General features: G+C 41.2%; 1 protein-coding gene and 1 long non-coding RNA gene across 3 annotated transcripts in view; both read right to left on the bottom strand.

Moving 5' to 3' along the window:
- The window catches only part of LOC147013224 (angiopoietin-2-like), a 103,568-nt gene that overhangs the window by 22,111 nt on the left and 57,169 nt on the right, over positions 1-24,288 (bottom strand). For both annotated transcript variants that reach the window (XM_085854877.1, XM_085854878.1), the window contains exon 3: positions 21,198-21,319. In XM_085854877.1, the coding sequence (XP_085711003.1) occupies positions 21,198-21,319 (122 nt within the window). The remainder of the gene's footprint in view (positions 1-21,197; positions 21,320-24,288) is intronic.
- On the bottom strand, positions 13,162-17,588 carry LOC147013225 (uncharacterized). The gene is made up of 3 exons (XR_015051234.1): positions 13,838-17,588; positions 13,580-13,658; positions 13,162-13,491 (listed from the first exon to the last, which is right to left on the bottom strand). It is a non-coding gene; the product is annotated as an uncharacterized LOC147013225 (long non-coding RNA).

A 24,288-nucleotide genomic window follows, 5' to 3' on the forward strand; every position in this document is an offset into this window, starting at 1 on the left:
ATTCCACTCAAAGAGCGAACCAATGAATATTTGTCCATGTACTACTTTAGGGAATAAATTAATTTTTGTATTACATTCATCTCCATCGAGTATATTCACAAAGATTACTTTGGAACTTAGTTCTTGGTTTAAGTATTTTTTTGAGCAGAAATAAAATGATAAACTTCTCTCAATGCTGTTATTTGACCACTTCCTGAGCCACATATCATTTTGAGATTGTAGTAAATTGTTTTTCCATTGTTAAATTGATAACCATCAAAGTTTTCAGTCCATTCAAGGATATTAATTTTTTTCTTTACATCCTCCAACTCACTTGTAATTAAATTTATCTGCTTATTTCTTTTATCTACTTTTACCCCCCGGTTATTTCTTCAATAAGACTTATTTGATATTTCTCACATTCTTCATGTTTCCCATTTAATTACCAAGGCTGATTACATCTCCACTCTTTGGTTTGGTTATTGCTTGGTTCTATCATTTATAAATCAGTAAAAAGACGGCAGAAGCCTGTTAAAATTTCCAACCCAATATCTTTACACTTATACTTATAACCATAAGGGAGACTATTGATTCCATTCTCTAAAATATATGTTTTATCATCAAAAGCTCCTTATGCTTTCTTATTTATCTCTTCTGTATACAATTGATGTTTATAACTTCTTATTGTATTCATTTTTCTGTACTCTTCCTTCTTCAAGGTTAAACAGTTGTAATAATGTTTCAAGTTTATTGTTTTCATGATTAAATTTTTCTTTATTCCCTTTAGCTTCTTACCACACCTTTCAATATTATTATTATCAATATATGTAAAAGCATAAGACTTTGATCTCAATCCTATAAATTCACTCATGACCTTCCCACCCAATTCATCTTTAAACTTACCAACAACCTTTTTATTATTTGATGAAAACAACACATCACCTGACGTATAATTACTTGTATCATACATATCAATATTACACTGAACAACAAATTTCAAAAAATTTTTTTTACTGGAGATGTGTGAAGTGATTAAGACTAATTTGGGTACGCTGATTTCAAAAATCATAACCGTTTTGCTGTATCACGTCAGGATTTTCAGGAACAGAAATATTCCCATTGCCTAGAAGTCAGGATTTCAATGAAATTTACATATGTCTTTAACATCTCTATTTCGTACAATTGTTGTTAACTTGTGTTATATTTCTTTCTTTCAGATAAAGATGAGTAGGCGTTCCTGTACCAATCATCCTGACAACTTCTGTTATGTCTGTGGTCGGTATACCAAAAAAGATCAACAGCGAAGTATATCTACAGCAGTGAAAATGAAGGCCGCCTACTTTCACTACTTCGGGTGTAAGGTGGGGGACCAAGAACAGAGCTGGGCACCATACATCTGCTGCACAAGCTGTCACACAACCTTGACTCAGCGGTTGGTGGGCAAGCGCGCGAGCATGCCATTTGCGGTGCCCATGATATGGCGTGAGCCGCAGAATCATCATGATGATTGTTATTTCTGCTGCACAAGCATCGCCGGCTTCAACAAGAAGAATAAAGGTCACATCAAGTACGCTGACTGCGTCTCTGCTCGTAAACCTGTGCCTCATGATGACGAGAACCCCGTTCCAACACCTCCAGCTGATCAGAACATAGCTGTAAGCAGTGGTGAAGAGGATGGTGATGATGAACCTTTTGAACCCGACACTCAAGAATCACACCTTCTGAACCAGGGAGACTTAAATGATCTTGTAAGAGATCTCTCGCTGTCAAAGGCGAAGGCAGAGCTGCTTGGATCAAGGCTGCAGCAGTGGAATCTACTTGAACCTAACACCAAGATATCCTTGTTCAGAGCACGTCACAGAGACATGGCTGAGTTCTTTGAGATGGAAGACACGATGACATTCTGCAGTGACATCAACGGTCTGTTGAAAGAACTTGGGTGTGATCACGATCCTGCAGACTGGCGCCTCTTCATCGACTCGGGGAAGAACAGCTTGAAGGCTGTTTTGCTCCACAATGGCAACGAGAAACCATCAGTCCCACTGGCTCACGCGTTCGGCATGACAGAGACCTATGAGACTATGCGGCAGCTGCTTGATTCCATCAAGTACAATGACTTCAACTGGCACATCTGCGGAGACTTGAAAGTGGTGGCGCTGTTGTTAGGGCTGCAATCAGGCTACACGAAATACATGTGCTTCCTTTGTCTCTGGGATAGCAGAGACGACAAGAATCACTGGACGAAGAAAGATTGGGAAGAGCGAAAAGAGCATGTACCTGGTCGACACAACGTGAAGCATGTCACCCTTGTCGACCCAGCCAAGGTTTTCCTTCCACCACTCCACATAAAGCTCGGCTTGATGAAAAGTTTTGTACGGGCAATGGATCTGAATGGGCGTGGGTTTTTATACCTCAAGGAAAAGTTTGGCAACACCTTGTCGGAGGCCAAGATCAAGGCTGGTGTCTTTGTTGGACCGCAAATCCGACAGATTATGAAGGACGAAACTTTTCCGACAACTCTAAACCCCAAAGAGCTGGCAGCATGGAGGAGCTTCAAAGCTGTGACGGACAACTTCTTGGGGAACGAGCGCGCGGACAACTATGAAGAAATAGTGCAGCAGCTGCTGGAGTCCTTCAGGAAACTTGGCTCCAGGATGTCCCTGAAAATCCATTTCCTACACCAGCACCTGAACTTCTTCCCTGACAACTTGGGAGCAGTCTCGGACGAGCACGGCGAGCGATTCCACCAAGAGATTTCACTCATGGAGACGCGTTACCAAGGGCGGCACAACCCGAACATGATGGGCGATTTCTGCTGGTTCCTGCATCGTGAAACTGACACAGAGCAGCACAAACGCAAAGCCAAATGCCTAAAGCATTTTTAATTACATTCTAGTGGAGTTTTTCTGTAATTTCTATAATTTTGAAGCATTCATGATGAAATAAATGAATAAATGAATTTTTGTAAATTTCATTGAAATCCTGACTTCTAGGCAATGGGAATATTTCTGTTACTGAAAATCCTGACGTCATACAGCAAAACGGTTATGATTTTTGAAATCAGCGTACCCAAATTAGTCTAAATCACTTTACACATCTCCAGTAAAAAAATTTTGTTGTTCAGTGTTATCAATCATATCCTCATATACATACATCACTTGTCTTAATTTCAAATATAAAACTATCTGTATCCATATATAACAATGACACATTATCCTTATAATTTGATTTTAAATTATTATATTAATAGTCATACATTAACGACGTTGACAAGTCAATAATTGATGTTCTTATATAAATCGGTTTATCCATTTCAATACTCTCTTTTTTCAAATGAATAGCACAAAAGTTCTCTGAAAACACCTCCACTCATTCAAAACATGGTCTATTAATTAACTTTGAAGCCTGTTTCCAAGATGTAGCAAGCCTTATGTTTTGTCGATTCCAAATATTTTCCATAGTCTTTCCAAATACACAATTATTCATTAATCTATAAAAGTCCTTCTCAAAATCTGTTTTTGCTTCTGTTCTCCTTTTTGTATTACAATCAATATACTTCTTTAACCAATGACTTTGTTTAAATTTCAAAATCCGATGAATTTTCCTCACTCTCAACCCAGCAGATAAATATTGTCTGAAGTTCCTTTGATGCAAAACATAACTTTCTTTATCATTTAATGTAGTAAGTAGTTTTTCTGGAGATTTACCTTTTATATTAAATGACTGTTGGTAATCACTTAACCATTCTTTTCTTGGACTTTCTTTATCAGGGGCATAAGGTAGGTCTTTATGTTTGTGATGAAGTTCTTCTGGATATTTTAAATCAACCTCAAAATAATATCCAACTTCAGCTTCATCCAATTATTTTTGAGAGGAGACAACAATGTCTTGTAAAAAGCCTGGTGTTGGCACAGTGGTTAGGGCAGTGGCTTGGGACGCAAAAGGTCCTGAGTTCAAGCCCCGTTGGGACACTGAATTAATACATATATATATATATCTACATATATATATATATGTATATATATATGTATATATATATATACATATATATATATATATATATATATGTATATATGTGTATATAAACCAAGTCGAAAACACCAGGGGGTTGACTCAGCCTGCCATCCTTCCGAGGTTGGCGAAATGAGTACCAGTTGGACTGGGCCCGGTGTATACCCCGGTTAGAATAGGTGTACCATATCCCTGTGTGTCGTAAGAGGCGACCAGGGTTGCATCAGGAAGGGCATCCGGCGTAAAAACCTATGCCAAATCATTATGCGGACAACAAAACGAATTAGACGGTTGATACGCTGTGGCGACCCCTAACGGGAGCTTGCCGAAAGAAGAAGAAGAAGACAACAATGTCTTGTAAAACTTTTTCATAATGTTTTTCTTTAACCCATTTAAGTTTTCCATAAGGTAAAGATTGAGACATAGCCCACCCATACAAATTGTTAGCATCATAATACATCAGGAAAGAGTTGTCCTCATTCTTATTATAATCAGGAAGATATTTGTTATTTTCTTTAGCATATCTCCTGGAACATACTTGAGATATTCCTCCTCTTTTAGCCTTCTCTATCATTAAAAGCATATCTATATCACTGATTAATTCCAAATTCTGTTTTGTCATTTTTAACACAGCACTCCAAGCCAAACCCGGGCCTGTGTAATAGTGAACGGCGTCTAATCCATAAGAATTTTTATTATGACAGACTGTTCTAAAAGTTTCAAACCCATCAGCCAATATCAATACATCAGTTTTAAGATACAAATCATGATATTCTCCAAGATACTTTACATGAAACTTCTCCCAAACCTTTTTAGCTTGTGTATAATCTCTATCAGAAATATGAGTTTTATTAAACTTGCCATAGAAACTTTCCCTTGAAGGAAGTTGTGTTTCTTTAAACTTCTCAAATAATGAAAATAGATTGCTTTTTGGTGTGGCTAATGCTTTTGCTGCTCAGAATACATTTGTTATTGATGAAATTAGTTGGTATATTAGTGAATATACTCCTAATCTTAAAACAGAAGAGATGTTGAATGTAAGACTTAACTCAAAGAAACCACTCAAGGTATCACACCTTAAAAGAAGATGCAAACACGTTAAACTGAACCAAACCTCTTACACGTGGAATTTGGGTGTTCTGGAAGGAAAGCCACGATATCTGTGGCTCATTTAAAAAAAAAAAACAGATGGTGATACTGCAACTGATAAGAATAATGCGTTGAGTGATAATGCTAAGTTGAAACAACTTCACGTTTCTCTGGATGGAACATTTTATCCACGAGATAGATTGGAAATTAATTGGGAAAAAAATGATTATGCTGAAGCATACAAGTCTTACCAAAAGGTTTGTGAAAGTAATGGAAATAAAGAACCTATTTTGGACATGACAGCATTTAAAAGTCTGTATACAATCTATGCAATTGACTTGAGTGCTCAAAAGGAAACTATAAAGTCTAATCGAGTGGATACTTCCCTATACATTGAAAGAGGAGAGAGTGAAGAAGTTGATACATATTGTTTGCTTTTGGAGGAAACAGAATTACAGATTAATAAAGATAATGGTGTTATGATTAGCCTCACATAATTTTTTGGCTAAATAAATGATTAGTAAAGTGCTAACTGGGGTATATGTTAATCAAATCAATCTTCATAAACTATCATCTTGTACTCAAAATCAATGTATGATTAACGTTAATACAATTCAGAGAAAAGGAGCAGTAAGAATTGATGTTTTGCTCACAAGAGAACAGTTGAAAATCTTGAAAGAAACTGGCTTACTCAAAAATTAAAATGTCAAAACCAATGTTGAAGAAATATTCAATAAGAGAGACGAGTGGAGGATTTCTCCCATTTCTAATTCCTTTATTTGCTGGTTTAAGTGCGGCTGGAGCATTGACGGGTGGTATTTCAGTAGCGGTGAAAACTGCCAACGAAAGAAGGCTCAACTCCTGGCTCAAAAATGATTGGAAAGACAAAACAAAGAGTTGGAGAAACAAATTAGTGGAAGTGGTGTAATTGTAGATTTTGTTGAAAAACTTGAAAGTTTGTCTGATAAAGCGAGATTGTTAGTTGGAGATATGCTTTCTTCTATCTCACAAGAAGGTGTAAAATTAACTAAAAGGGGTAATGGATTATATTTTTCTAATAAATAAATGAGCATTGATGAGTGGTTTAAAGAATTTGGAAAGAATACAACATCAAATTTAGAACTTGTCAAATATTGTAAGAAATTAAAAATTCATAATGTGGTTATTTGTATGAGAGATGAATTAACAAACTTGCCTAAACATACAAAGAATATTATGAACTTAGAAGATAATACTGGGAACGGTTCTCATTGGGTTTGTATTTTTAATCGTCAAGACAAATATTATTTTCATAGTTTTGGTCTTCCACCACCTGTTGAAGTCGTAAAATTCTTACAGAATGGTGTTTATCAAACATTTCAAGTCCAATAATTAAATTCGAAGTGTTGTGGTCAATTATGTCTATCGGTGTTATTTCAACTCAAAAAAAAATAAAAATTTTAATGACATTATTTTTAATCTAATATGAATGACTTATGTTGGTAAAGATGGTTCTATCTTTGGTGTATCCCATGAACTGGATATTGATTTATCAAAATATTACACAAAGGCACAAGCTGAACGACAGAAATATAGTATACCAAAAATATTAAAATGAAAAATGCTTCTAAATTAATAAATTATCCAAGCCCAACTGACGCGAATGACTTGGTGAGATTAAGTGATTTATCACAATATATATCCTTAAATAAAATGGCCGTGTATTCCAAAGATACAGAAGTGTTGATTTTATCTCCAGGTCATACAGAATTCATAGTTTCAATTTAAATAAAATTTTATAAAGAAGGGTGTATCGTTTGTATGAGAATAGAACAATGGGGATATTATATGAATGGTTTAGGGTATAATTGGTCATTTAAAATTAACTTAGAATACCTTGAACAATTAAATCAGTCTTGTAAGGAAGAATATTATCCACTTGGTGCCGAGAATGAGTTTTGTGGAAGCACGATTAGCAAACAACAAATAAAATAATTTAATAAGGGTAAAATCAATAATGGTTTTGCCATAGTTTATATCATGAAAACACAAAGAACAGGATTATATATAAGTAAGGAAATACAAAATGATTTTACTCTGGGAAGATGGGGAGGTATTTCCTGTTATTATATTAATCTGTCATATATTTCTCAAACATAAATGACAGCAAGAAGGCTTCAAGAAAATCATTTATGTCCAAGCATCCCTTAAAGAAAAGGGTATTTGGTATTTTAATAAAGATGTTCTACAACATAAGAATGAGGTATTTTCAATAAAAGATTGGCTTTATACTGATGTTAATAAACCAACAACTTTGGATTTAATTAAAATGTTAAATAATGAAAAAATTTTAAAGCTAAGAAAACACAAGGCTCTTTTAGAAATTCAGATGAAATTTTATTGGTTTCCTGTTGTAATTTTTTTTATTTTGGAGACAGGAATAACAGGAAATCCTGATGAATATATGTATGATATTCTATGGGGTGAAAGTGATTCAATGATAGTAAGGGATGAGGAAGGAGTTGAAGAAACTGAGACAAAGGAGGAGAAAGAGAAGAGAGAAGGAGGAGAAGGCAAAGAGAGAGAAGGAGGAGAAGGAGAAGAGAGAGGAGGCAAGGGAGAAGAGAGAAGGAGGCAAGGGAGAAGAGAGAGGAGGCAAGGGAGAAGAGAGAGAGAGAGAAGGAGGAAAGGGATAAGAGAGAGAAAGAGAGGGAGAGGAAGGAAAGAGAGAGAATGAATAAATATAAAAATATGGAAACCAGTGAGATTAGAAAACGATTGGGGGTATTACAGAAAATAAATGAATCTCAATGTACCGAGGAGCAAAACAAAGAATTGACTAGTCTATTAGAAATACTTGCAGCAAGACTATTAAATCGTTTTCCTTGGTGTGATTGACTTTAAAGTTTTACATTTTTTTCTTAAATAAATGGAGGAGAGAGTGAAGACATTTCCGAGGATTCTTTATGTTTTAAAAATTAAGATTCAAATGTGCATGTTGGAAACTAAAAAGGTTTTCACACTCTGTAGGAATTTTTCTCATAAATAAATGAGTTATTTAGTAGAGTTCCCACAATAGGGTCCCGTGACCGTTTTTCCTGGACCAAGGTTTGAAGGTTGATTTTAGTCAATTTGAGGGTGCTGATTAAAATGAGCTGGGGTGAACCTCATGAAAATGTGGGCTAACTTGGCCAGATGCGAAAATTCAAAATGGCCGCCATGCTACTTCCAGTATATCAAAAATTGCATATCTTTGGTTCTACATGTCCGATTTTTATGATTTTTGGGTCAAAATATATGTTTTGAAGGTCAAGGATGTCATATATTACCATTCCAGGTTGTTATATTTAAGGATTAAGTCACAAAATATGAAATATAACTTTTCGGGGGCCAAATCCAAGACTGTCGTCGAGTAACATCTGGAAAATAGTAAAAAAAAATCTATTTTCTTCTCATAATATTATTAGCAGTGAATCTTTTCATGCAAGTAAATGTTTGTTTATATGTGGGAGTGCACAACAAATTGAGACAAGAAGAGAAGGACGCAATCATTGTCTTTATTTTCAGAACATTATGTGTACATAATATCAATTTCTCAACTTTTACACTGTTCAGGTAGGTTATACCATTCTTTTGTATGTCCCTCCTGTACTTTATCTAGAACAGTAATATGATGAAAGAATATCAACATTCCTTCATTTTGTCTGTAGAGCAACAGTGTTTCAATGGAAAAATGAAATAAAACATGAATTATCTGAATTCCCGGCAATTGATGCTTTCCCGGTAAGTATTCTTGTAATTTGCATTGACCAAAGTTTGATGTACTGTCCAAACTGTCTTTTATCTAAGACAGTCATAATAAAATAATATTAACATCTCTTATATTTTGACTGTGACAATGTTTTTACAGTTGTAAATTAAATGAAATGAAATCTCCATTGAAACACATACATGTAATCCTTCAGTCACTATCTGAGTCACTGGCTCCAGAGTCACAAACTTCATCATTACTTTCAGCCTCATCATCATGCAACAATGTCTGTTCTTGTTCAACCAAGTCATGTAAACTTCTTGGGAGTGCATCATGGATATACCTCACTGACACACATCTACCGTCTTTCATTGTCCATCCATGGTTGGTGGGATTTGGGGGTGCATCCGGCTTGTCATAGTTGAGTTGAATGTAAACTTGGTAGTTAACTCGCGTCACATGCAGATTGTGAGAATTTGGATCTGGTGGGATGCGGGACGTGGACTTGTTTTTCATCTGACCCCATTTCTGTGCTCTGGCTTCACCTAACGTTTTACTGATTGTGTCATTATAGATGTGTCTAATAGTGAATGTGGCCATTTGCTGAAGCACCTCTTGTGTCACTGGAAGTGTTTTGCCAACATCTTTCAAAAGATTGCGTGCCTCCTGAGTTCCTGTTCCTTTTTCATAAACTGTGTTTTTCCCATGTCCATGCGATGCCAGATTGTTTTTGTAAATGATGCATATGGTGTGGAAAATTCCATCAAAGACAGTGAGCATGAGCGTCGTAAATCCACGACAGCATATCGAGATGGGTCCAGAAATGTGTACATGAAAACATCAGATAAGTTTCCTGCCACAAAGAACTTCCAGGTGCTGTTCAGCAATCAGGGAAACAAACAAAGGCTGCAAAAGTTTCTAAAGGATGAGTTCACCAAGCTTGTAAAGAATCATAGAGATATTGACTTTGTGTACTCCATCAGGCAAAATTGTTGGAACATCTCCGGAGAAAGGATGGAAGAATTTGAATGTAGTCACATTGAGGCGGACACAATGCTGTTCTTCATCTATTCGCAAATCCAAAAAGCAGGAAAAATGGAGACAGTCGTGATTGATGCCGAGGACACAGATCTATTGATTCTTTCTGCATATGTTGCACATCAACTGGAGGGCACCCTTGCTATCAAACGGAAAGACAAAATCATCAGCTGCAGAGACCTTTGCTCTGATGATGAAGCTGAAATATTAATCCCATTACACATCCATAGTGGATCTGATACAACATCTGGCTTCTATGGACATGGGAAAAACACAGTTTATGAAAAAGGAACAGGAACTCAGGAGGCACGCAATCTTTTGAAAGATGTTGGCAAAACACTTCCAGTGACACAAGAGGTGCTTCAGCAAATGGCCACATTCACGATGAGACACATCTATAATGACACAATCAGTCAAACGTTAGGTGAAGCCAGAGCACAGAAGTGGGGTCAGATGAAAAACAAGTCCATGTCCCGCATCCCACCAGATCCAGATTCTCACAACCTGCATGTGACGCGAGTTAACTACCAAGTTTACATTCAACTCAACTATGACAAGCCGGATGCACTCCCAAATCCCACCAACCATGGATGGACAATGAAAGACGGTAGATGTGTGTCAGTGAGGTATACCCATGATGCACTCCCAAAAAGTTTACATGACTTGGTTGAACAAGAACAGACATTGTTGCACAATGATGAGGCTGAAAGTAATGATGAAGTTTGTGACTCTGGAGCCAGCGACTCAGATAGTGACTGAAGGATTACATGTACGTGTTTCAATGGAGATTTCATTTCATTTAATTTACAACTGTAAAAACATTGCCACAGTCAAAATATAAGAGATGTTAATATTATTTTATCATGACTGTTTTAGATAAAAGACAGTTTGGACAGTACATCAAACTTTGGTCAATGCAAATTACAAGAATACTTACCGGGAAAGCGTCAATTGCCGGGAATTCAGATAATTCATGTTTTATTTCATTTTTCCATTGAAACACTGTTGCTCTTCAGACAAAATGAAGGAATGTTGATATTCTTTCATCATATTACTGTTCTCGATAAAGTACAGGAGGGACATACAAAAGAATGGTATAACCTACCTGAACAGTGTAAAAGTTGAGAAATTGATATGATGTACACATCATGTTCTGAAAATAAAGACAATGATTGCGTCCTTCTCTTCTTGTCTCAATTTGTTGTGCACTCCCACATATAAACAAACATTTACTTGCATGAAAAGATTCACTGCCAATAATATTATGAGAAGAAAATTGATTTTTTACTATTTTCCAGATGTTACTCGACGACAATCTTGGATTTGGCCCCCGAAAAGTTATATTTCATATTTTGTGACTTAACCCTTAAATATAACAATCTGGAATGGTAATATATGACATCGTTGACCTTCAAAACATATATTTTGACCCAAAAATCATAAAAGTCGGACATGTAGAACCAAAGATATGTAATGCAATTTTTGATATACTGGAAGTAGCATGGCGGCCATTTTGAATTTTCGCATCTGGCCGAGTTAGCGCACATTTTCACGAGGTTCACCCCAGCTCATTTTAATCAGCACCTTCAAATTGATTAAAATCAACCTTCAAACCTTGGTCCCGGAAAAACGGTCACGGGACCCTATTTTGGGAACTCTACTAATTGTCTAAAATGTAAAAAGAAAACCAAGAGTAAAAATATCTAGTTTGTTAAAAGTAAAATTAATAGGGTTCTATAAAAAGGTACATGTTCGGTGTGTGGCTCAAGAAAGAGTCAAATCCCAAAACACAAATGTGGGGTTGATATAGAAAAGATTTTATCAGGAAATAAATTTACAACTACTGGAATACCAGGGGAATTACATCTACCAGGGTATTCTTTCTGTGGTCCAGGCGCAAACTTGGATAAAAGATTAGATGAGGCTGATGATCCTAAACCGTGGAACAAACCTATCAATAGGGTTGATGAAGTGTGCATGAGGCACGATATTGATTATGGAAATATCACAACGTTGGAAGAAAAACATGAAGCCGATAGAGAAATGTTGTAAAATTTGTCTCCGATACAAAATCCAACCTTGAGAGAAAAAGTTGATAGGTTCATCGTGAAGAAGATGATCAGTGCTAAATTGAAACTTGGGCTTGGAAATTCAAAAAAACTTATGGGCTCTAATGATGTCATTAAGACTGAAGAACAATTAGCTGATGAATTACATAAACCAATAATAACAAAGTTTCATAGAAGGAAGGTTTATTCAAAGGAAGTTGATTATATGTGTTCTGCTGATTTGATTGAACTCAATAATGATAAGGGGTACAAGTATGCTTTAACTGTTATTGATTTGAGGAGTAGATATGCGTGGGTCGTCCCTTTGAAAAACAAAACCGAGAATACACTCATGTTAGCCTTCCAACAGATATTTAATAAAAGTAAGTGAAAACCTCAAAAATTGTGGACTGATGAGGGTACAAAGTTCTACAACAAAACATTTATGAATTTTATTGAAAATAACAACATTATATTATACAGCACCTTTAATGAAGGAAAAGCGGTTGTTATTGAGCGATTCAATCGCACTTTAAAAGAGAGACTATATAAAAAATTCACTCAACTCGGTTCTCAACAATGGTTATCTTTAATTCAGGACATTGTATATAAGTATAATGATACGATTCACACCTCAACGAATACCAAACCAACAGAAACATTTACAAAATTAGAATATGAAAAAGAGATTAATATCAGAAAGCCTAAGTTCAAAGTTGGTGATATAGTCAGAATATATAGGTGGAAATCTCATTTTGAAAAAGGTTATACTAAGCGATGGACAAATGAACTTTTTAAAATCGTTGATGTTATAGATACAGTTCCTTGGGCTTATAAGGTAGATGATTTAAAGGGGGAAGAGATTTTAGGTTCCTTTTATTCACAAGAATTGCAAAAGACAAAGATAAATTGAAAAAAAAAAAATGACTCCACCCCTTTAACTCCGCCCCTTTTTGACTACGCCCATACAAGCCCCACCCACACAAACCCCACCCACAAAAGCCACATCCACACAATCTCCACACACATAAACCCCACCCCACACAAGCTCTACCCACAAAAGCCACAGCCACACAATCCCCATACACACAAGCTCTACACACATAAACCCCACCCAACACAAGCTCTACCCACAAAAACCACATCCACACAAGCCCCACCCACATCCATCATATTCACATAATTAGTGATTAGTTAATTAGTTCCCCACACACACAACATGTTTATTTAATTAAAAAATTTTTTGCTACACCCACACAAACCCTGTACACACAAGCTCCACCCACCCACACAAGCCCCACCCCCTGTGCGCCTCCACCTTTGACCAACCACCCCCCTCACCCCACGGGGAGGGGGGTGGGATGAGGGGGGTGGTGGGTCGTTGGGGGAGCGCACCTAACCCCCTCCCCATTACATCTCCTTTATTCTTTTCTTGTAATTCAAAATCAGATAATTATAAGGAAAGCAAATATAATTAATCAAGATTGAAAATATTAAACATTTTTCTTTGGGTAAATATTCAGTTGCGAAAATGGATGATCTTTCCCAGCAGTCTGCTTCAGATGTCTTGTGATTTTGAAACTCGGATATCATATTCTGTTTTGAAACAAAGAGTGAAGAACAATTGGGGTATATAAAGATAATTATATTATGATAGTAATAAAATAATAAATATAACATTTACCTCCAGAAGATAGATTGTCATGTCAGATTCCGCCAGAAGATTAAGTTGTGTGTTTGATTCATCCAGACAGGTGTTTAAACTGAAAAAAAATAATAATGAGTCAAAGACATAGAGAGACACACACACACACACACACACACACACACACACACACACACACACACACACACACACACACACACACACACACACACACACACACACACACACACACACACACACACACACGAAGACAGAGACAGAGTGATAATTCCTCACCTTCAGCTCGGGATCAAAGGAGGTGAGAGAATTTCTTTCCAGTCAATAATAATATCATTCAGTTCATTTCGAAACGAATAAATGTCTTCAAGAAAGTCGTTCATTTTTATCCACTCGTCGTGTAATTCAGATACCTCATTTTCAACATCAGTTATCAACGATGTTCTTATTGGGGACAACCTGTTGGAAAAAAGACATACAATAATTATTGGTTGTATAGTGACTTAATTCTGTTTGAAACAATAAATAATGAATTGGGTTGAAAATCTCACCTCTCATCTTGTGAAAACGATTGATCTGCAAGGTTGTAGAAAGAATCTGAATGCTCCATTTTCATAATAAAACACGAACGGCACACAAGTTGCTTATTTAAACCAACTTGATGACATAATGGGAGATTTCACAACAATGGTTTTTTCCAGGGTGTGTTCCCCACATGGGAAATGACGAGAGACAAGGGCATAGAATACTTCCTCATTTTCATGGCACGACTGTGTTCTAAAAAACATTTCCCCATTTTACAAAACCCACCCTAACAGCCCGTTCTTTCGTGCTTGAAGAGATAAAGTGAATATAATAGGAAAATTAATATATTCCCTAAAGGAGAACATGGACAAATATTCATTGGTTCACTCTTTGAGTGGAATGAAAATATGAAAGGAATGAAGTGCTTTAATCAGTGTCTCAATTTTACATTTGCTTGTATGGGAGAGGGAGGAAATCAGTCTCCTATTTTGGGCTTTTGGGGCTTTAGTCAGAAAGTTTTTCCCTTTCCCCCCCATTCATTTGAATGGCTGCCTCAGAAGCCCCATTTATCCTCGACTTTGGTGCTTCCAGTCTTGCTCTATGGATGTGAGACTTGGACTCTGACCAGGGATCTGAGACAGAGACTTAATTCCTTTGGTACCAGGTCTCTTTGGAGAATCCTTGGCTATTGCTGGTCAGACTTTATGTCCAACGAGTGGTTTCTGAGAGAGACTCAAATGAAATTTGTTACCTACATAGTTCGTGAGCATCACCTGCAGCTGTTTGGGCATGTGGCTTGATCGTGCTCACCAGATTCGATCAGCGAGGGAGCCTCATGAGTGGAGGAGGCCAATGGGTCAATCACATGCTTCGTGGTTGAAGCAAGTTGATCGGCATCTCAAGGAGATAGGGATGGGCCAGGCATCTGCTTGGGAAATGGCCAGACGGAGACCCCTGGAGTACCGGAGGAAAGTGGACAGAGCGACGCGCTGCTCTGGCACATGCTCCCATACCTGACCTGATCCACGAAGACCAAGAATCCTTGAGAGGGCATCCCAATTGACTGAATTTAACATATGCATAGATCAACATCGGCTGCAAGCAGCCCCTGCCGAAACTCATCTGTGTTCGGTGAAGATCCAAAGGGCAAGGATAGAGTCAATCATTGACTTCTGGTGTAAAACCTGACTGTTCTGAGCGATGGTGCTCAAGCAAATGTTGGCGAACTCGATCAAGAATTACCCGAGCAAAGACGTTGCCCAGGACTGTGAGCAGCGTCACCCCTCCATAGTTCTTGCAGTCCTGGTGATCACCCTTCCCCTTCCAGAGAGGGGCAAAAAGGCCCCTCTTCCAGTCAGTTGGGATGATGTCTGTGTTCCAGGCAGAGCACAGAACTGCATGCAACAACATGAGTGCAGCATTTCCACCAGCCTTGAGAAGTTCAGCATGGATGCCACAGTTACTCGGAGCTTTACGCCATTTCAGCCAGTTCATCGCAGCCTGTGTTTCCACAAACTAAGGTGGATCACAGTTGAATGGAGGGTCAGCAATGGGGTAGTGACACCCGTGACATCCAACTCAACAGCTGGTAGATCAGCTTGGTATAGCCGCTCAAAGTAATTGGCGCAACGGGCCTTCATTTCGGACTCCTCTGTCAAGAGCCAACCACCCTCTGCTCTAACTTCAGTCCACCGAGGGACGGGGTTGAGGAACGCAATGCATGAATTCCCCTGTAAGCAGGACAAGAATCACTTGACCATGGGTGATGCTTTACTCCTCACAGATTCTTCGCACAAAGGCCTCCTTGTCCACCCTCAGAACATGTACAGTTTTAGGCCTTAACTCTCTAAACAGCTCAGCTCTGCCACTAAGCCTGGCCCTGCGACTCTGATAAATATTATCCTGTGTCCCGTAAGAGACAAAATTATTCATCGCTTTATGGTGAGTTCCAAGACATCCACCAGCAACATCAAGGACGATGTTCTTGAAGGCACTCCACAACTCTTCAGGATTCCCCAAAGCACCCAGACCCCCAAATCTCCAACAGCCTGTTCGCAAACTCCTCAGCTACCATCTCATCCTTGAGCTTGTGAAAATCCAGCTTAGGCTGGGATGGTACCATTGTCCCTTATTTAAGCTGCAAGTTCAGAGTTGCGACCACAACCCTGTGGTTGGGGTTAAACTGAGCACTCTAGTAGACCCTGCAGTTCTGGAACATCCTCCCATGACCATCAATGAGCACATGGTTAATCTCCTTTGGCACACAACTCGCCTTGGAATACCAAGTCCAGCAATGTGTCTGTGGGCGCTGAAACCATGAATCAGCCTCCCTAAGTCCACAACTTCTTGCAAATTCAAGGAACTTCGTGCTGTTCTGGTTCACAGTTCCAGAACCATGGGGACTAACACATGTCTCATAACCATCCCTATCAGTTCCAATCGATGCATTGAAATCCCCCAAGACTAGAAGAGTATCTTGCCTGGGGCACTGATCAACCACAGACCTGAGCATGGTGTAGAATGCATCCTTTACGGTGAGATCACTCGCCTGCCGGAGCATATCCAGAGACCAGGGAAATGACACCCAAGGAGTGACAAATCTTTCGTCTCATCATATGCTCGTTGACCGGTGTTACCTTTATTATCATTGGAGTTAACTTATTGGACACAGCCAGAGCAACTGCTTGGGCATGGTAACCACCAGAGTGACCAGACTAATAGCAGGTGTAACCACCCGCCATGATCTCGCCACAATCCAGTCTCTGAACCTCAGTGAGTGCAGCATTGCCGATGTTCAAACGCTTGAGCTCAGATGATAAGAGACAGGTGATCATCCTCTCTTAGGAATAGGACATTCCTGGCACTCACCTGAATGGACCACCTCAGGTTAACCCAAGGAGACCGCCGTCTGGTGGATGGCACCTCAGCACCACCCCGACACGCACTGCCGAAACCTGACCCAGGAAGGTTACCCCATGGTTTTCCTCCTATCATTAAAGCGTGGGGTTGCCAAAGGCTTTTCCCCAATCGCGTCATTCAGTGAGCTGCCCTGCGGAGGGCAGCTGCACAGGAGGTACTCCTATGGAGTGGGTTTTCAATTTTCTTTGTGTTTTTCTTGTGTTTTGCAGAGCGAAGGCTTTTACGGTGGTCGACGTGCAAATCCTGCCACCAACCTACTAAAAAATGTAATCCAACTGCAAGAGGATGTCCAGACACAGTTGGACACTAGATATGCAAGACCGTTGGCTCACAAGAAGCTCCACCTTTTGCCAGGTTTAGTTTTTAATCCTGTTGGGTGTCCATTTCCATACACCTTCCTCACCAGGAAACCTGATGGGGGAGGCGGTTTAGTCACCGACAACTCGACCATGAAACAGGTTAGTGCAGGTTTACATGGTACCTGTAGCAAGTCACAGATCTAATCTGGCCTGACCTGACAATAAAAACAAAGAGCACCCATGACAAAACAAAAAACCTGGCAAAAAACACAGAAAGAGCACACAAAATTATGTTTAGTAAGGCTGAAAAAAAAACAATTGATCATCCCCCCCACCCCACTTCCTTTTTTGAAGCTACCTCCTTTTTTTTTGTTTCTTGTTATTTTGTCAAACATCCCGAAAAAAAAAAATCACACCCGTGTCTGAAGGAAGCTGTGCAGACTGCAATGAAGTGGCTGCACCGCTTAAAAAGTAGCCCATGGGGGATCGACGGTTAGCTCCTCAACAGGCGGAGTGACCTTACTATCCTGATGCAAATAAACAACAACACAAAAAAACTAAACACGAACCCAGGAGAAACGAATGACACACGGTGGGCTAAAAAGGTTCTTCTTATTCATTTTTGACCGACGGATCTGAAGGAAGGTCATACCAAATATTGAAGCGGTTTGCACTGCTTAAAAATCCATATCTTTGCGTATGACTTTTACACCATTCTTTGAATCGATCATTTTCCCGATGTCGACGCTGAGTTTTTATCACTTCTTCATGGTTTCAGCGCAACACAGGCTCATCGCTGGACTTGGCATTCCAAGGCTGGTGGTGTGGCAAAGGGGATTGACCGAGCCACAGCACAGAGAGCTGAACGGCTGCCTTCCGTTCACTGCCACTTTCCGTTTCCGTGCGCGATATGCAAGCGATTCGTACTGATCTGTGTACATGTTTGCATACGCAAGTTCCATGGCAGCCGCTGCAGTAAAATTCAGTGCACGCTTCGGATTACAATGATGCAAAATACGAATGTAGACAAATTGCTTGAACGCGACGAATCATTTTCATGATTTAAGCAAATCATTTTTGAAGACGTTTTTCATCTGTTTGCAAATTTGGATGGGAACTCAGAATCCTGAAGCTGTGGTATGCGAGAACGGTCTTGATGGGCCTACCATGTCACACCAAACTGCTCCCGGACTCTGAGAAGAGAAGAAGAGAAGGGGTTTTTTTTACACCTGAGAAGGTGGAGAGCTTTCTTGCATCTCTTGACTGATTCTGCATCAGCTCACGCATCCGAAAAACTTGCTCTGCTGCTCTTACACATGCTCTTTCTGCTCTTTTCACCACATCATTTGCCCTCAGACATATTTCATTTGCTTTGAAGTTAGCCAACATCACTGCATTACATAAACAAGGTACAAAAACTATTCATTTAACTACAGACCTATTAGCTTACTTTATATCATCAGCATGGTCATTGGTCATGGAATCCATAATCGCAGTTGACGTCAAATCTTTTTATTTCTCCAAAAGCCTGTTTTCTGCTCATTTGTTTGTATTCAGACTAGGTAACTCTAACTTGGATATGCTGCTTCAATGTACTCTACCAACAATGGATAGAGGCCCTTAATGTCAGATGTGAAATCAGAGCTGTCTCTTTCGATACAGCTCGAGCATTCGATACAGTCTGGCATCCCACCTTGCTCTCCAAACCCTCTGCCTCTGGCATCCAAGGCCAACTACACACACGGTTTGCTGACTTCCTCCATTTCTATAGCCAATGCATGGCTCTCAACAGGATCCTAGCCTGGTGTTGGCTTAGTGGTTAGGGTGGCAGCTTGGGATCCTAGGGTCCTGAGTTCAAGCCCTGTTGGCCGCTGAATTAATGCACCAGGGGGTTGACCCAGCCTGTCATCCTCCCGAGGTCGGCGAAATGAGTACCAACATGTACTGGTAAAGGGGAACTGCATCAGCGACACAGTCGTGCTTCCAAGAAATGATAGCTACCCCAGCACAGCTGCCATACGCAAGAAGAAGAAGAAGAAGAACAGGATCCTCTCATCTCCTTTCCCTGTCAAGGCTGGAGTTCCTCAAGCCAGTGTTCTGGGGACTGTTCTTTTTCTGATCTTCATCAACAATCTCTCTGACTCTGGAAAATCCTCTATCGTTTTATTGATGACTCCACCCTCTGCTGTAACATACCCACCCACTTTTCCTTCCTATCCTTCAGATAGGTCGGCAGAAGCCTCTCCCTCTCTGCAGACTTTGATAGAATCATAAGCTAGTCATAAGCCTGGTGTTGGCTTAGTGGTTAGGGTGGCAGCTTGGGATCCTAGGGTCCTGAGTTCAAGCCCCGTTGGCCACTGAATTAAAATACACCAGGAGGTTGACTCAGCCTGTCATCCTTCCGAGGTCGGCAAAATGAGTACCAGTGTACCGGTAAGGGGGACACCGCATCAGCGGCATAGCCGCGTCCCAACCAATGTTGCAACCAGCAGCCTCAGGCTGCACTCGATAGAGAGATAAGCTGGTCAAACTCTTGTAATACGTTTTTCAATCCTGAGAAATGCCACACGCTAACTGTCTCTCTCCGAAAGGACCATCTGGCTAACCTGCCCATTTACTTTGTTAACAACCCTCTGAAAAGTTAAATCTCTCAAACTCTCGAGTCTCACTGCCATCCGCGATCCTTCTTGGGCAAACCACATTACTAAGTTGACCTCCAAAGACAGTCGCTGGCCGACTGGGCATCCTCTGTCGTGCAAAGAGCTCCCTTGGCACGACAGAATTCTTATCCACCTGCAAGGCCTTCACTGCAGCTTGATGCCGTGTAAACCAATGTCTTCAAGATCATTGGAATCTCTCGTAAGAAGGCTGAGTCTATGGGCCTATAACATTCAAATAGGAAACAGGTTGGTGGTCTTTGCCTTCTATCACCTCCTTTCTGGTCTTGTACCCTCTGCTCTTTCCATGCTTGGTCCCCCCCTCCCCCCCCCAGGTTTCTGCAGGATGCCCCAGGTCTGCTAACAACCCCCTTCTGGTGAATCTATCTAAATCCAGAATCACTGCTCACTTCCACTAATTCATTCCTATTTTCTTCCACCTGTGGAATCAACTTCCACATTGTCTACAATCTCATTTTCCATCCAGGTTTTCAAGACAGCTGTTCAGCACCAGATATGCAAAATCATGATCTTTTCCACCCTCGTTAACTCTCCCCAAGCCCACCTCCTTCTAAGTTTACTGTTTTCCTTCCTGAGAGTTCGCTTCTGCATCCATCTTGTCCACCTTCTGTGTCCTCCCCTAGTCCTCATTCTTCGTCACATCCCTTATCTTCGAAGTCTCTCTCTCTTTCGTCACTCAACCCTCAACCTAACCCTAACCCTGCCCTCTCACTCAACAAGAAAAATAAAGAGGACAGACAAGGAGGGGTTACTAGGAAATGAATGAGGTGATGCTCGAAGGCATTGTTGAAAGATTCGAGGGAATAGACACAGGGGAAGGTGGAATGAAGATAATATGAAGGCAATGGGCTGACGACACACAGCACAACACAGCAATGGGCACAGTTTCAAAACAAAACACAGCACAGTGGATTTCCACAAGCAAAGAAGGTGGAATAGTGCGAGACCTGAAATTTAGGTCATGGTGGTGTGTCATTGAGTAAGAAGGGAAGGATGCGCAGTGGACCAGGACCAGTTTGGTCAGTAGTTGTGTCAATGAAACTTCATCACTGGAGGCTAAAAGTGTAATAACACCATTCACACGAGTCGATCCTCGTTGAGAAGAGAAAAAGATCTTTTAAATGAAGATGAGACATAGTTTTTACGTTTAAATGTAATGGGTAAAATAGAGTGTGACATATCAAGACTCGAGGCCATAGAGGGCCGTGTGGACCTCACCTGCTCTGGTCTTGAAGTTCATGCATTTCCTGCGTGTGTTGCTTCAACTGCGACTCCAACCTGCCCATGGACAGGGATTTCTCCAAAAGCAGCGACTCCAGCCAGTCGGTCTGATTGAGGAGCTGTCGGGACATTCAGGCTCAGCTTCAGGACCTGACCATGTACGTTGGGGGTGAGCAGCATGTTCCCATTCATGGCCTTTTAATTCAAGTTTGTTTCTAAATCAATGTCCTGATATTTGTAAAGCAGGTTTCATCTCAAGCTAAAACACCTGTATAAAGACCTGCAAATTGTGATGTTTCAGTTGAGATCATAAAGTTCCATTCTTGTGTTTGTTCAGCCCTGAAACGAGTTCATCTCTAATCCAAAACTTGAGAAAGTTGGTTGTCGTCCCCTTGTGAAATCACAGACCATTCAATGCAAACACGTTTACTCCTGCATGGGAGTGGTGACCCATGTAAGGTTAGAGCGTCTGTTCTGAGTGTGGGAAGTCAGTGGTTCGGACAGGGAGAAAACACACAGAAAACCGAGTCATACCAAAGATTTTTTCTTAAATGTTCCATGCTGCTTCCTTGCTTGACAGCGAAGACAAACATAAGGGCAACCATTGTGCTGGCTTTGATGGACCCATTGGCCTCCTCCTGCGTTGAAGTTCCCTGGAAGGGAACATATATTCCAACACTTCATAGCAAATTAATTTGCCAATTCTAATCGTAGGAAATCCTCATTGTGACTGCTGAAAGTAGTGGTGTGGGCGTAGCAAGGCCCTGCACGGTGCTGCTCAGTGACAGCATGAGGAGGGTGAGTTTTTCCACACGTCAAACGTATGGACATGTTTGAATTTGACACAGCACAACAGAGACTAGGTGTGCAGCCAAACCAACATGTCCATCAGGAGATAAGACTGGTCTCTACTACATAATCGAGTACAGGGCCTATGATACAACAGATGGTCGGGGTGATGCCTGCAAGTTGGATGGAAAAGGGCTTGTGCGGATCCTATTAAGGGAGTACAAATCACATTTGGTTGGTTTTTATCACGTGCAAGGTGACAGCTTCATCCACAGCTACTTCATCCTGTCTGAGTAGCAAACTGATAATCCTAACAAGCGCCTTACAGCGTTAACTTTCACCCTGTATTTTTAGAACTCTTAAACAAACCCCGTTACAAGCTGAACTGGCAGCAGTATAATGTGTGCATAGTTTATAGAACAAACTATGGGAATATGTAACCTGAGAGGGGGGGGGGGGACATGTGTAGGACGTTTACAAACTTAAACATAATCTCCTACAAAAATAAGTTACACATGGATAATATGATGGCAACCTTGTTGTGTTGACTTCAGTTTCAAAATACTACACACATGGCGGTGATCAAGTAATGAAAGGTCCCTTTCCAACTGTACTGGGAATTCACCCTGCTCTCTGGGTGTACACACCAGCATGGACTGTACTGGGAGCTCACCCTGCTATCTGGGTGTACACACCAGCATGGACTGTACTGGGAGCTCACTCTGCTAACTGGGTGTACACACCAGCATGGACTGTACTGGGAGCTCACCCTGCTATCTGGGTGTACACACCAGCATGGACTGTACTGCGAGCTCACCCTGCTCTCTGGGTCCACACACCAGCATGGACTGTACTGGGAGCTCACCCTGCTAACTGGGTGTACACACCAGCATGGACTGTACTGGGAGCTCACCCTGCTCTCTGGGTGTACACACCAGCATGGACTGTACTGGGAGCTCACCCTGCTATCTGGGTGTACACACCAGCATGGACTGTACTGGGAGCTCACCCTGCTATCTGGGTGTACACACCAGCATGGACTGTACTGCGAGCTCACCCTGCTCTCTGGGTCCACACACCAGCATGGACTGTACTGGGAGCTCACCCTGCTAACTGGGTGTACACACCAGCATGGACTGTACTGGGAGCTCACCCTGCTCTCTGGGTGTACACACCAGCATGGACTGTACTGGGAGCTCACCCTGCTCTCTGGGTGTACACACCAGCATGGACTGTACTGGGAGCTCACCCTGCTCTCTGGGTGTACACACCAGCATGGACTGTACTGGGAGCTCACCCTGCTATCTGGGTGTACACACCAGCATGGACTGTACTGGGAGCTCACTCTGCTAACTGGGTGTACACACCAGCATGGACTGTACTGGGAGCTCACCCTGCTCTCTGGGTGTACACACCAGCATGGACTGTACTGGGAGCTCACCCTGCTCTCTGGGTCCACACACCAGCATGGACTGTGCTGGGAGCTCACCCTGCTCTCTGGGTCCACACACCCACATGGACTGTACTGGGAGCTCACCCTGCTCTTTGGGTCCACACACCCACATGGACTGTACTGGGAGCTTACCTTGCTCTCTGGTTCCACACACCCACATGGACTGTACTGGGAGCTCACCCTGCTCTCTGGGTCCACACACTCACATGGAATGTAATAGGACATCACCCTGCTCTCTGTGAGTACACACCCACATGGACTGTATTGGGAGTTCACCCTGCTCTTTGGGTCCAGACACCCACATGGACTGTACTGGGAGCTCACCCTGCTCTCTGGGTCCACACACTCACATGGACTGTACTGGGAGCTTACCTTGCTCTCTGGTTCCACACACCCACATGGACTGTACTGGGAGCTCACCCTGCTCTTTGGGTCCAGACACCCACATGGACTGTACTGGGAGCTCACCCTGCTCTCTGGGTCCACACACTCACATGGAATGTAATGGGACATCACCCTGCTCTTTGGGTCCACACACCCACATGGACTGTACTGGGAGCTTACCTTGCTCTCTGGTTCCACACACCCACATGGACTGTACTGGGAGCTCACCCTGCTCTTTGGGTCCACACACCAGCATGGACTGTACTGGGAGCTCACCCTGCTCTCTGGGTCCACACACCCACACCGACTATACTGGGAGCTCACCCTGCTCTCTGGGTTCACACACCCACACCGACTATACTGGGAGCTCACCCTGCTCTCTGGGTCCACACACCCACAGAAAGCAATGTATGTTTTGGCCATAATTCAAAGCAATGGTTGTAAACATGCCTTGGAGAAATT

This window comes from Eptatretus burgeri, chromosome 14 (assembly GCF_056783735.1).
Source record: "Eptatretus burgeri isolate ZD-2024b chromosome 14, Ebu_testis_v1, whole genome shotgun sequence".
Taxonomy (NCBI): domain Eukaryota; kingdom Metazoa; phylum Chordata; class Myxini; order Myxiniformes; family Myxinidae; genus Eptatretus; species Eptatretus burgeri.